This window comes from Olea europaea, chromosome 3 (genome assembly GCF_002742605.1).
Source record: "Olea europaea var. sylvestris chromosome 3, O_europaea_v1, whole genome shotgun sequence".
Taxonomy (NCBI): domain Eukaryota; kingdom Viridiplantae; phylum Streptophyta; class Magnoliopsida; order Lamiales; family Oleaceae; genus Olea; species Olea europaea.
The window spans coordinates 17143252-17155362 of NC_036239.1; the positions used below are offsets into that span (position 1 = coordinate 17143252).

Consider the following 12111-nt stretch of genomic DNA (forward strand, 5'->3'; position numbering starts at 1 on the left):
CATTTCAAATTCAATACTTAAAGACCATTTTATCTTATTAATAACATGCATATCCTGATCAATCAGCAACATATCATCCACATAAAGAAGTATAAAGGCAACAATAGCATTTTCATCATTTCTTTTAAAATAAAGACAACGATCAAATTCACTTCTTATGAAACCAATAGTAGACACAAAATTTTCAAACCATTTGTACCATTGTCGTGGAGATTGTTTCAAACCATATAATGATCTTTTTAACAAGCACACACAATTAGATTTAGATTCATCAATAAAACCAGGTGGTTGTCTCATATAAATCACTTCATCAAGGTCACCATGCAAGAAGGCAGTTTTCACGTCCATTCGTTCAAGTTCAAGATCATAATGAGCAACAAGAGCAAGCATAACTCTAATTGTAGTGTACTTTATCACATGAAAAAATATCTCATTATAATCTATGCCCTGTTTTTGCGTAAATCCTTTCGCTACAAGTCTAGCCTTAAATCTTATGGGCATCTTTTCAGTATTTCCCTCCTTAACACTAAAAATCCACTTGCAATCAACAAGGGTCTTACCTGCAGATTTAGGAACTAAAGTCCAAGTCTCATTTTTTATTAAGGAGTCCATCTCATTTATCATAGCAGTATGCCAATTCTCAGATTGCTTACAACTCATAGCCTCTTCATAAGATTTTGGTTATTTAAACACTAAGTCTTGATAGGACAAAACAACAAGTGAAAGGTAATCTCCATACCTCACAGGCTCTCTTACTTCTCTCATAGTCCTATCTCTAGCTAATTGGTAATCCCCCAATTCATCAGGCTGACTTTCAGATTTTCTTGAACACTCTCCTCTTCATTTTCTTGAGGACTAGAAGCTGTTTCAGCTTCTTCCTCCACCTGTTCATCACCAACAGGTTCAATAGGTAAGCCAAGTTCTACCTACAGCTTGGTATTATCATAATTTTCATCACTAGATAGCCCTTTTGGCTCCTTATTTTCTAAACAAGGCATTTTTGACTCATCAAATGTAACATCTCTGTTGGTGATGATTCTAAAACCTTTTACCTCTTTACTCCAAAGCCTATAACCTTTAACCCCATCAGGATATCCCAAGAAAATACTTTTCTGAGCCCTAGATTCAAGTTTCCCTATATTCTGATGGGAGTAGGAGCACAACCAAAGATTCTTAAATGGGAATAATCATGGACATATCCTGTCCATAACTCTTCAGGTATTTTATCACCTAGAGCACTTGAGGGGTTTCTATTAACAATATATGAAGCTGTCATTACAGCTTCACCTCATAAAACCTTAGGAATTCCTGAGCCTATCAACATGCACCTAACCTTATCTAAAAAGGTTCTATTCATCCTCTCAACCACTCCATTCTGCTGAGGTGTATAAGGTACTGTTTTATGCATTTTAATCCCAGCATTTTTTTAAAACTGATCAAATTCAGCATTGCAAAACTCAAGACCATTATCTGTCCTAAGGACCTTAATTTTCTTCTCAGTTTCATTTTCCACCAGAATCTTCCAAGTTTTAAATCTCTCAAGGGTTTCAGATTTACGTTTCAACAAGTAAACCCAAACCTTCCTAGAATAGTCATCAATCAAGGACAAGAAATATATATTTCCTTCTTGAGTGATGATGGATGAAGACCCCCATAAATCAGCATGTATATACTCAAGGATAGATGTGGTTCTATGTTTTTCTGTGTTAAAATACAGCCTATGCTGCTTACCTAAAGTGTAGTTTTCACAAAAAGACACCTTAGATATAGAGTCTTTTCCAAACACACCTTTCTTATAAAGGATGTGTAGGCCCTTTTCACCTACACGGGCCAATCTCTTGTGCCATTTTAAAGTGGCATCAACTTCAACACTAGAAGACTCACCTATGTGATCAAACACTGTACTAGCTTTGATCACATAAATCCCGTTTCTTTTAACACCTTTAAAAATAACAAGTGATCCTTTTACCACCTTCAAAAAACCATCTTTTATTTTTCCTTGCAGCCCCATATCATCCAGATTTCTCATGGAAATCAGGTTCCTATTTAATTCAGGGACACACCTCACCCTTTCAAGGGTGTAAATGTATCCATTATCAAATTTCAAATTGACATTCCCAACTCCCTCAACTCTGCAGGCTATGTTATTTCCCATAACCACTTCTCCTCCATCAATTTTCTTAAAAATTTCTAAATATGCCTTTTTAGAGGTCATATGGAAGGTACAACCAGAATCTAAGATTCATTCTTGGTTTTAGTTCCCATCAACAATATTTGCAGAGTTAGGTAAATTTTCAGTCACAGCATATACATCAATTGTGGCAGAACCCTCAGATTCTACCACATTACCTTCATCAACACCCTTACCTTTTTGTTCATTTTTCTTCTTATAACAGTTTTTGATAAAATGGCCAGATTTCCCACATCCTTAACACTTTTTATTCCTAATCTTTGACTTAGACCTGCCCTACTCTTAAACATTCTCCTATTATTATTTCCCTGATTATTATAGCTTTTCTGACTACCACTAGACCTACTTAAAGTCATCCCTCTAGCAAACAAGTTTTCATGGGCACTATTACCTATCTCAGAATTAAGTTCAAGTTCCTTACTCCTTAAAGAATCTATGACAATATCAGGTATTAGAGTATCTCTACCATACTTAATGGTGGCTTTAACTCTTTGTAGGCATCAGGTATAGCATTAAGTAGCACTACAGCCTTATACTCATCAGAAATTGTCTCACCTGTATTAATAATGTCTTGAACTAACTTATTAAAAATGTCAGAGCTATCTTCTAAGTCTCTAGTAGGGTCTATCCTAAAGCTAAAAAATTGCTCTAGCAGAAACAACTTATTAGGCAGAGACTTAGGCAGGTAAAGTTTTTCTAATTCATCCCATAGGGCCTTAGCAGTATCATGTTTTCCTACTTTTCTTAAAACTTGATTAGACATATGTAAAATAATGGAAGTATAAGCAAGTTCATCAGATTCTTCCTTTTGATCATCTGTCATGGTATCAGGAAATTCATCTGTTATTGCTTTAGAAACCTTTTGCTGAACTAAAACACCTTGCATTTTTTGTTGCCAAATGGAAAAAATCTCTTTTCCATCAAAAACACCAAGTTCAAAAAATACTTTTGTCATATTTTATTTTTGAAAAACCAACACACAGTATTTCTCAAAAAATTTAAAAAAACAAGACAGATGATCGACTTTTGAAAATCTGTTGAATTTGACCTTCGCAATAAATTGATGTTGTAGATCACAGAAGAATAAAATGCAATCAGATGACTAAGTCACAAATATTCCTTATTACAAAAAATTTCAGCAATGTCAAGATCAATTATTATATAAATGTAAACACTACATGAACCAAGGAATTAATACAAAAATAGGAAGAAACAATATCTCAGGTGCAGAATACAAAAAAATAAAATATTTGCAGTAGCACAAGAGTGATCAAATTCACCAGGATTCCGTGAGAATCAAGTTCTCAGGTCAAGGCTCAATTTGAATCACCCAAATTAAACTATCACAGGCAAATATAACGATATATTACTCACCAATGTATCATATTACAATGCATAGCAGTTAAAACATATCATAAAAGGAGGCATCAACAAGTATATGCAGTAATAGGTGTGTGTGTTTAATCGTGTACGGATCAAGAATTACAAACCGAAGGGTGGTTAATTGATTTTAACCACCAACAGAGATCAAGAATCGGTTATCGCAGCCAACATAATGCATTTTCCAGTTCAACAAATCACAGGTCGAGCCATTACAGTTTCAAGATTTAGGTGATTTTCCAGATCGAGGCTAGAGGTCACGGAACTACCTCATTTTCCACAGTCCAGGTTCAGATTAGCTCAACAAACCACTAGATCGACGTAGATCTACATTTAGGGTTTCGCGATCTGAAGTCGAACGCCTGAAAAATTGATTTTCCAGTGTTCAAACTTCGATCGAAGACTCAAGAACAAAATATCAAAGCTCTGATACCACTATTATTCTCTAATCTGAAATAGTACACCGAATTATACAAGTTACATAAAACACCTAAACCACAACATCTAGTGAAGATCTTTCATAGGCTCAGACCAAAGACCCCAAATAACATCACCGAGACACCAAATCTCAATCGCGAGCCCTCATAGTCCCAAAACCACAAAGTTACTTCAATGGGACACAAAATGGACAAACCACTTCGACACTTATTCACTCACACAAAGTAGAATCACCCAAGGAATTGAATATCACAAAGATAATTCCCAAATGATCTCATACAGAGAAGCAGAAAAGAACGAAGTCAGAAAACCCTTTTGAAGGTTCCAGAATACGGCTCACAGAAGAGAGAAAAGAAAAATGACGACTTCCAACCCTAGGTCAAGAGAAAAATCTAATTTATAGTAGAGAGCATCGGCCATTAGATCAGTGGGTCGATCCAATGGTCCCAGAGCAACTAAGGGAATGGGATGGTTATTGGGCTCGATTAAGTGGGTCGTATAAGTATCAAGAGAGTGGGTTAATCTCCTCTTATTTATTGGGCCTGGATTTCATCATCATTGCCTATGTTGGACTGATCATTGGCATCACAGCCCAACACAATTCCCACCATTTTTGGTGAGAATAGGATTTCCAGCCCCTTTTTTTTTTTTTTTTGGCAATTGGAACAAATTCTATCCCCAATTGTAACAAATTTTGTCTTTTTAGTTGAAAATTTTCATGAAAAATAAAGTCAAATGAACACCAAAAGATAAAAAAATTTCAACATTTTTCAGGTAGAAAACTATACCAATCAAACACATTCTATTGTCAATTCCCAGTAAAACAAGTTCTAGGTAATTTAATTCCATGAAATTCGTTTTTCTTTCTACCTAAATTTCATCCTTATAATTAAACGGACCCTAAGTGAAGTATGTGAAAGAAAAAAAGGATTTGGTGGCCGAAAGTTTGACCTATGACATCGCATGGGGTCATGCAAGGACTAAACGCGCAGCGTGACCTTGTTCTATGCGATCGCATAGGTTTGTTCTATGCGGTGGTATAGAAAAATATGTTACCATTGGTGATCGTTTTTTACCGTTTTGGTTTAAATTCTTGGAGGCTTTTCACCACATTTTGGCACCATTTCGTGTGAACTTACCCATGCTTATAAATAGGTGACTATATTCAAGGCATAAGCATTGAAAAACACTTACGATCAGCACACTATTCCACAAATAAAGATCAAAACTCCATTCTATTTCATATTCAAAGTTCTTTCCCTATGTTCTTCAAGTTTTGGGATATTTCACTTGTGTTTGATGATAATCTTCTTCAAGGCTTGTTAAAATCTTGCAAACCATTTGTCCAGATCCTTAAAAGCATCTCATTTAATTTGAGAGGAGCAAATATCAATTGAGGACAAGGACATCGTGTTCGAGCCTTCACTTTGATATCTTAATTCCAAATTTTATTCTTGTTTCTTCTCTGAAAAAAAAAAGGATTTGGTGGCCCGAAATTTGGCCTATGCGATCGCATGGACCAAATGCCCATGCGGTCGCATGGGGTCATGTAGGGACTAAACGCCCTGCATGACCTTGTTCTATGCGGCCGCATAGAACAAATATGTTACCGTTGATGACGCTTTTTGACCATTTTGGTTTAAATTTTTGGAGGCTTTTTCACCACATTTTGACACCATTTCGTGTGGACTGACTCCATGCCTATAAATATGTGAGTATGTTCAAGGTACAAGTATTGAAAAACACTTATGATCAACACACTATTCCACAAACAAATATCAAAACTCCATTCTATTCCATATTCAAATTTCCTCCCCTGTGCTATTCAATTTTTGGGAGATTTTACTTGTGTTTGGTGTTAATCTTCTTCAAGACTTTTAAAATCCTAGAAGTTATTTGCCAAGATCCCTTAAAGCATCTCATTTAATCCGGGATGGGGCAAATATTGTTTGTGAACTATGATATTGCAATCAAGCCTTCACTTAGATATCTTGATTCCAGATTTTATTCTTGTTTCATCTCCATTTCTCTTTTGTGAAAGATATATTTTCCAACATCTCTCTCTATAGTACACCCACGTTTTTTGTTCTCTACAACTGCTAGAAGATGATCACACATAGAAGACGATGGTTTGCACTTGAAAGAAAACATGATTTAAATGCATGGGATGCTTAGACAAAACACTTTTTGATTCTTTATTTTCCTTATATCCTATTAAATACACAATTTTCGCAAAACAATTTGTGAGCTTTAGACAAAATAATCAGTTTGGCCTTTTGTGGAAAATAATATTAGAAAGATTAATAATCAAACGATCACGAACAAAATAATGGTTGGAGATTTTGATTGAAACCAATACTTTTAGTAATTCAGATGGAATTATTGACAATTATATTATTGGTGATCACTGAGACAACTTTGAAGATTATTACAAGTAGTGATATCGTTGAAAGTTATAGAAAATACTTCAGTGAAAAGTCACTGATGATCGTCAACGGTGATACTTGGATATTCTAATTGAAGTCAATTCTTTTTCAACAATTCAAACAAAATTACCAATAACGACATTATTGTTAATATCACATTCATATGTGATTCTCGATTTCATTTGTGATGTTGGAATCATCGGCGATGATTCAGTCACCAACGAGATGCTATCAATGATCACAGACATCATGGTTGTCGATAATTCTGATTATAACCAAAATATGTTAGTGATTCAGACAGAATTATGAATGTTGCTACGTGATATCAACAACACACATCTTCAACTATTAATGATAATAACATCATCAATGAAATTTCCAAAAAAAATAAAAATAAAAATAAAAAAATCAATGGTGCATCAGTCACTGACGATAAGCTGTTATTGTTACTCATAAAATTTAATGATTTCTATATTTTTATTTTTTAGGAAATATTTTGACATAATTATGACATAACCAATTAATATATTATTTTTTGAACTTCTCTTTTGCTTTCAGCATAATTTTCGGTTGGTATTAAATTATTATATTTTAATTCTTATTTACTGAAGTTCTTTAGGAAATTAAAAATTTAAAATAATAATGTTTTAACAGGACTAACTAGAAGACAACTCGTAGTCTTAGATTATTATTTTTTTAATGTTATTGATTACCAAAAAATTTTTCATTAAAAAATCAAGGACAGATATATGTAAATATTAAAAATTGAGGCTTTCAATAAAGGGAAATCTTACTTTTAAATTTTTTTTGGACATCTTAATTAACATTTTCAGGATGTGTAAAAATTCTGACCATTGATTTGAATAAGTGTTCGTCACGTCATGAAATGTTAGTAAAACTCTTTAATAAATATGGGACTTAGGCGACCGTCAAACTTGCCTTGAGCGGACTCTGGGCAAACAAAGTCAAATATGATATTTTATTGCTAAATGGGCATTAACACAAGAGAACGAGAGAGAGGGCGTGTGGTGGGGTGGAGTGGAGTGGGAGGGAGACTTCAAATGTTCACATCTACAATTTGGAATCACTTTTTAGAATCATGCCAAGTGTATGTTCCATAAGTTAATCTCGGTGTATATTGCGTTGAAAATCAAAAGGTGTTAGGCGATAAATTGTCTTTTTTTTTTCAAACTGTTTAATCATGTGTCGCCACGTGGCATAATGTAAAATAAAATGTACATATAACATGATTGTACTGTTTTTATGTCTTTATGAGAGGGAGAGAGAGAGATATTAAAGTTTCATATCAACTATTTGGTAGCCAAAGCTTTACATTTTATGTCTTATATGAAGATATTTATAAGAGCCTAGGGGTCCAAATGGATGGAAAATTTGACCGTTAGTCGATCAGACGTAATAGGATTGACCAAATTTAAAAGGTTAAAGTAGTAAATTTATATTTTACATAATAAAACAATTTAAATAAAATAATTGAATCAAAAAATTAAAAAATGGAAACCCTATTCAAAATTTCATCCACCCCACCCAACCTTTCCATCCTCCCTCAAAACCAAACAAGACAACAGGGGCTAAGCCATTGTCACCAAAGCCTTCACTCCTTAAATGAAAAAACCTTCAGTTGCTCCCCCAAAAACTGGCCAAAACATAGAAAAATAGAAACCAAAATCGAAAAAATTGGACTCTCAACCCATCAACCGGCCAAAACATAGAAAAATAGAAACCAAAAAACTCCTTCACACTGTAAACCATTGGAGTTTCCTCTGGCCAATTGTTCACAAACCATAGGATGTTTAATAGAAGTTATAAGAACTAATTAACAAGTTGAGAAGCTTTGGTCAGTGTGCTTTGGAGAATTTCTGGGCTTTCGGTGTTCTCAGATTTTGGCTTCCAGAGTTTTTGAATTCTGGCTTCCAGAGTTCTCGAGTGTGTTTGAAAATGAGGACTTGTTAGTTGATTTACTAAAATCCCAGATGAAGATGAAAATGAGTTCTCATCAGCTTCAGCTAGGGATGTTAATTGGGCTCGTCGACTCGGGTCGAAAAAAGCCAGAGCCGGCCCATTTTGCTTGTCGGCTCGAGCTCAGGCCTCATTTAAAAATAAAATAAAGTAATGAAGAAAAGAAAAACAAAAAAAAGGCAGCAAGCTCTGAGAAAAAACAGAGCCGGCTCGAGCTCGGGCTCTACTCGCTAAGGCCCGAGCCAAAAGCTCGGGTCAAGCCTTTTTTTTGGCCAAGCTTTTGCTCGGCTCGGGCTTGAAAAAGTATGTTAGATTTTACTCGAGCCGAGCTCAAACCTTGAGTTTCGGCTCGCGAGTCAGCTCGGCTCGACTTGTTGACATCACTAGCTTCAGCCACATGAATTTTTCCTTCGTTTACAGTTACAACGTTTTCTTTTAGCTTCAATTGAAGTCTTGTGGATGAAGGTGGTGACGGCCGACGGTGAAGGTTTTGGTGGGGATGGCCAAAGTCTTGTTCATGGTGGTGGTTGTGGCCGACTGTAACTTAGCCACTGTTGTCTAGTTTGGTTTTGAGGGAGGGAGGAATGAAAGAAATGGAAGGGAAGAGTGGGGTGGGGGTGGATTTTGATTTAATTATTTTATTTTATTTAAATTGTTTTATTATATAAACAATTTTGCTACTTAACAAACAGGGTGATCGAATTGCCACTTGCCAATTCTATGTTGGTTGGTGGAAAAGCTGTTTTTTCCACCAACTAATTGTGATTTGCCATTTCGCAATTCTGTCATCCAAGGAGTCATTCTAAGTGTTATTATAGCAAAACTCTTATATAAAATATAAATTTACTATTTTAACTTTTTAAACTTGGTCAAAATTTGGTCAATCCTATGGCTTTTGGTCAACTAATGTTCAAATGGACAATTTTCATCCATTTAGATCCCAGGTGCATATTTTTGAAAGGTTTGGAATTGTGAATTACACAAATTGAAGGTTACGGTAAAGTTTACAAAAATATGAAAGATTAGGGATCGTTGCTGCCATTTTCCCTTTAATCATTCCATCTACATTTCTCTACTGCCAATATCTCAACACTGGCTAGCATAATTATCCAAAATTCAAAACTATATTAATAATAACAATAATAACACTATTAAAGAACCTATATAGATATACCTCTATTGTGTGATGTACATTTTAATCTATTTCTATGCCTATTATATGCCATCTTCCTCAAAATCCCACATGTTTGGTACAAGGGAATAGATTATGATAATCGACAAAATTTTCTAGATATTTTTCTTCTTTAATCCTGCCCACTCACATTCAACAGGAGCATACCTTCTCTAACTTGGCCTGACAGTGATCCATTTATCCGAGGACTCAGCATTTGTTCTGTCATTCTGTGACACTTTATTTTCCAAGTGACAGAATCTCGTTAAAAAAGGAATTCCTCGATTGCAATCAACAGGATCACCGGGTGAATTATCCCAATCATTCTCATACATTCCGGAGTCTAAAACACTAGCAGGTGAATGTGCACCTTGGTTTTTAGAATCAGTGGTTTTCAGCTTCTTCCCCGATATAAATGGATGATCAAGCAACTTTTCAACTGTACACCTCTTTCCGGGATTCCTCTCCAAGCATTTCTTTAGAAAATCCAATCCCTCTTGAGAAAAATGTGCAGGAAACTCCGGTATCTCATTACTGCAAGCAATCTTGAAAAATTTAGCCATTGGATTCGATATATCACCATCCCAAGGTGGCCTACCAGTGGCCATTTCAATGACTGTACATCCTAAAGACCATATATCTGCAGAAAAATCCAACCCTTCATTTCTCAGAACTTCAGGAGCCATCCACAGGGGAGTCCCTGCAATCCCCCTGCAAATGCAAGATTGTAATGTAACTTTATCGTTTTTCAAACCAATCAACCTCTTTGCACATCCAAAATCAGCCAATTTGATGTTTCCTAATGAGCCCAACAGCACGTTCCTGCACTTGAGATCAGAATGCACAATCCCATTCTTATGCAAATACTTCAAACCCTGGAGGATTTCCCTCGTGTACAAAGCTATGATTTTCTCATCCAATGCCCCACCAAATTTTTCTGCGACATCTGCTAAACTGCCTCCAGCCATGTATTCCATAAAAAGATTATAATTCCTTTCACCATTTGCTTCACGTGACACATGTTTGCCTATGCATTTAACAATAAAAGGAGAATCCAAATCCTCAAGAATTTCAGACTCATTCTCGAGTGACAAAAGTCCAGCCTCTGTTTCTGCAGATTTTATGACAAAAAGTGATCCGGTGGCTTTGTCCATGGCCAAATGAACAGCCCCAAATGATCCCGATCCTATTATTTTCCCCTTTACCCATTCATTGGGCCGTGGAGAGGATAAACACGTGCATTGTCCTGCCATTTCCTCTTCTTCTTGACTTTATTACAAACAGGTTTTGTACAGAATTCTTCGGTAGTAATCAGTCTCAACCCGGGTAGAATAACACAGTTCCCAACCTGTAATTTTGTAATCTTTTAAACGCGAACAGATCTGAAGATTTCTCAATATCTTGCCGAATTGCATAATTCACATAAACAACAATCAAAAATGAGATTTTTTTTTTAATGTTTATATAAGAAAAAGGAAAAGACAGGATTTTCAGTTCTCAACTATCAAGAATTCAAACTGGGAGTTACCATGGAAGACTCTCTATTTGCAGGATTGTTGGAAAAAAATATGGAAATTGCAGTGTAAAGAGCGGTTCCCCAAGACATGGAAAACCGCCCTCAAGGAAAAAAAAAAAAAGGCCTGCCTGTGCGCTCAACAGAAATTGAAGAAAATTGGTACTCGGATGAAAGAGGAAAACAGAAAAGATTTATGGGAACTGCGTTTTAAAAGATTTATAGTAAGATAATGGTTGGTGATCCAAAAATGGCGGAATTCGACAGAGACTGCGGAAATGAACGGGGTAACTGCCATGCAATAGATAGCTTGTGACTCGTGTTTGTGTTTCACCAGATTGACCAATTTTTTAAAAGAGTAAAATAGTAACTTTAAAATTTTAATATAAAATATATTATAATAATAATTAATAAAAAATTAAAACAAAAACAAAAAACACAAAATCAAACTCGCCCCGCCCCGCCCCGCCCCGAAAACAAACCACTGCCATTGTCACCAATCAACGCCTTTGCGGCAACGCATCTTCCCTAAGAATCAGAGTTTCGCCACCATTTCCTCCCAATTCCATTGCCATGGCCACCATTAATGGTTATTGTCGCCGGCCAAAGCTCCCACAAATTATGATTAATGGTAGCGATGGGCAGTTCAAAAACATATGGAAACTTCAAATCCGACAAAAATTTTGAAACTCAAATCAAACCGCAAAATAGCAATTACAGTCATTCTAGAAAAAAGATGATAAACATTAATTTTTAACCATTCAAGAGTGTAATGGATAAATTTCAGACTGTACTGTGGGTGAAGTGGAGGAGGTCAAACAATTGGAGCTCAGTGGAGGGTTTATAATCGGATAGAAGGTAAGAAGCAGGTGAGTAGTCGTACAATGACATCCAAATGGAAACACCAATTCTAGAAGCTAAAATGGTGGTGGTGTAGCCATTCGAATCCCCAGGTACGAAGCCTGGAAAGGTCGAGCTGCCACATGAAGTCCTAACTTTGAACCCAAAAAATTGG

At 35.7% G+C, this 12111-nt stretch overlaps 1 protein-coding gene across 1 annotated transcript; it reads right to left on the bottom strand.

The window, feature by feature from the left end:
• Positions 1 to 9517: 9517 nt before the first annotated feature.
• Positions 9518 to 11472, bottom strand: LOC111387683 (mitogen-activated protein kinase kinase kinase 17-like). The gene has a single exon (XM_023012262.1). The coding sequence runs from the start codon at positions 10834 to 10836 to the stop codon at positions 9757 to 9759; it is 1080 nt and encodes a 359-aa protein (XP_022868030.1). The 5' UTR covers positions 10837 to 11472; the 3' UTR covers positions 9518 to 9756.
• Positions 11473 to 12111: the final 639 nt, after the last annotated feature.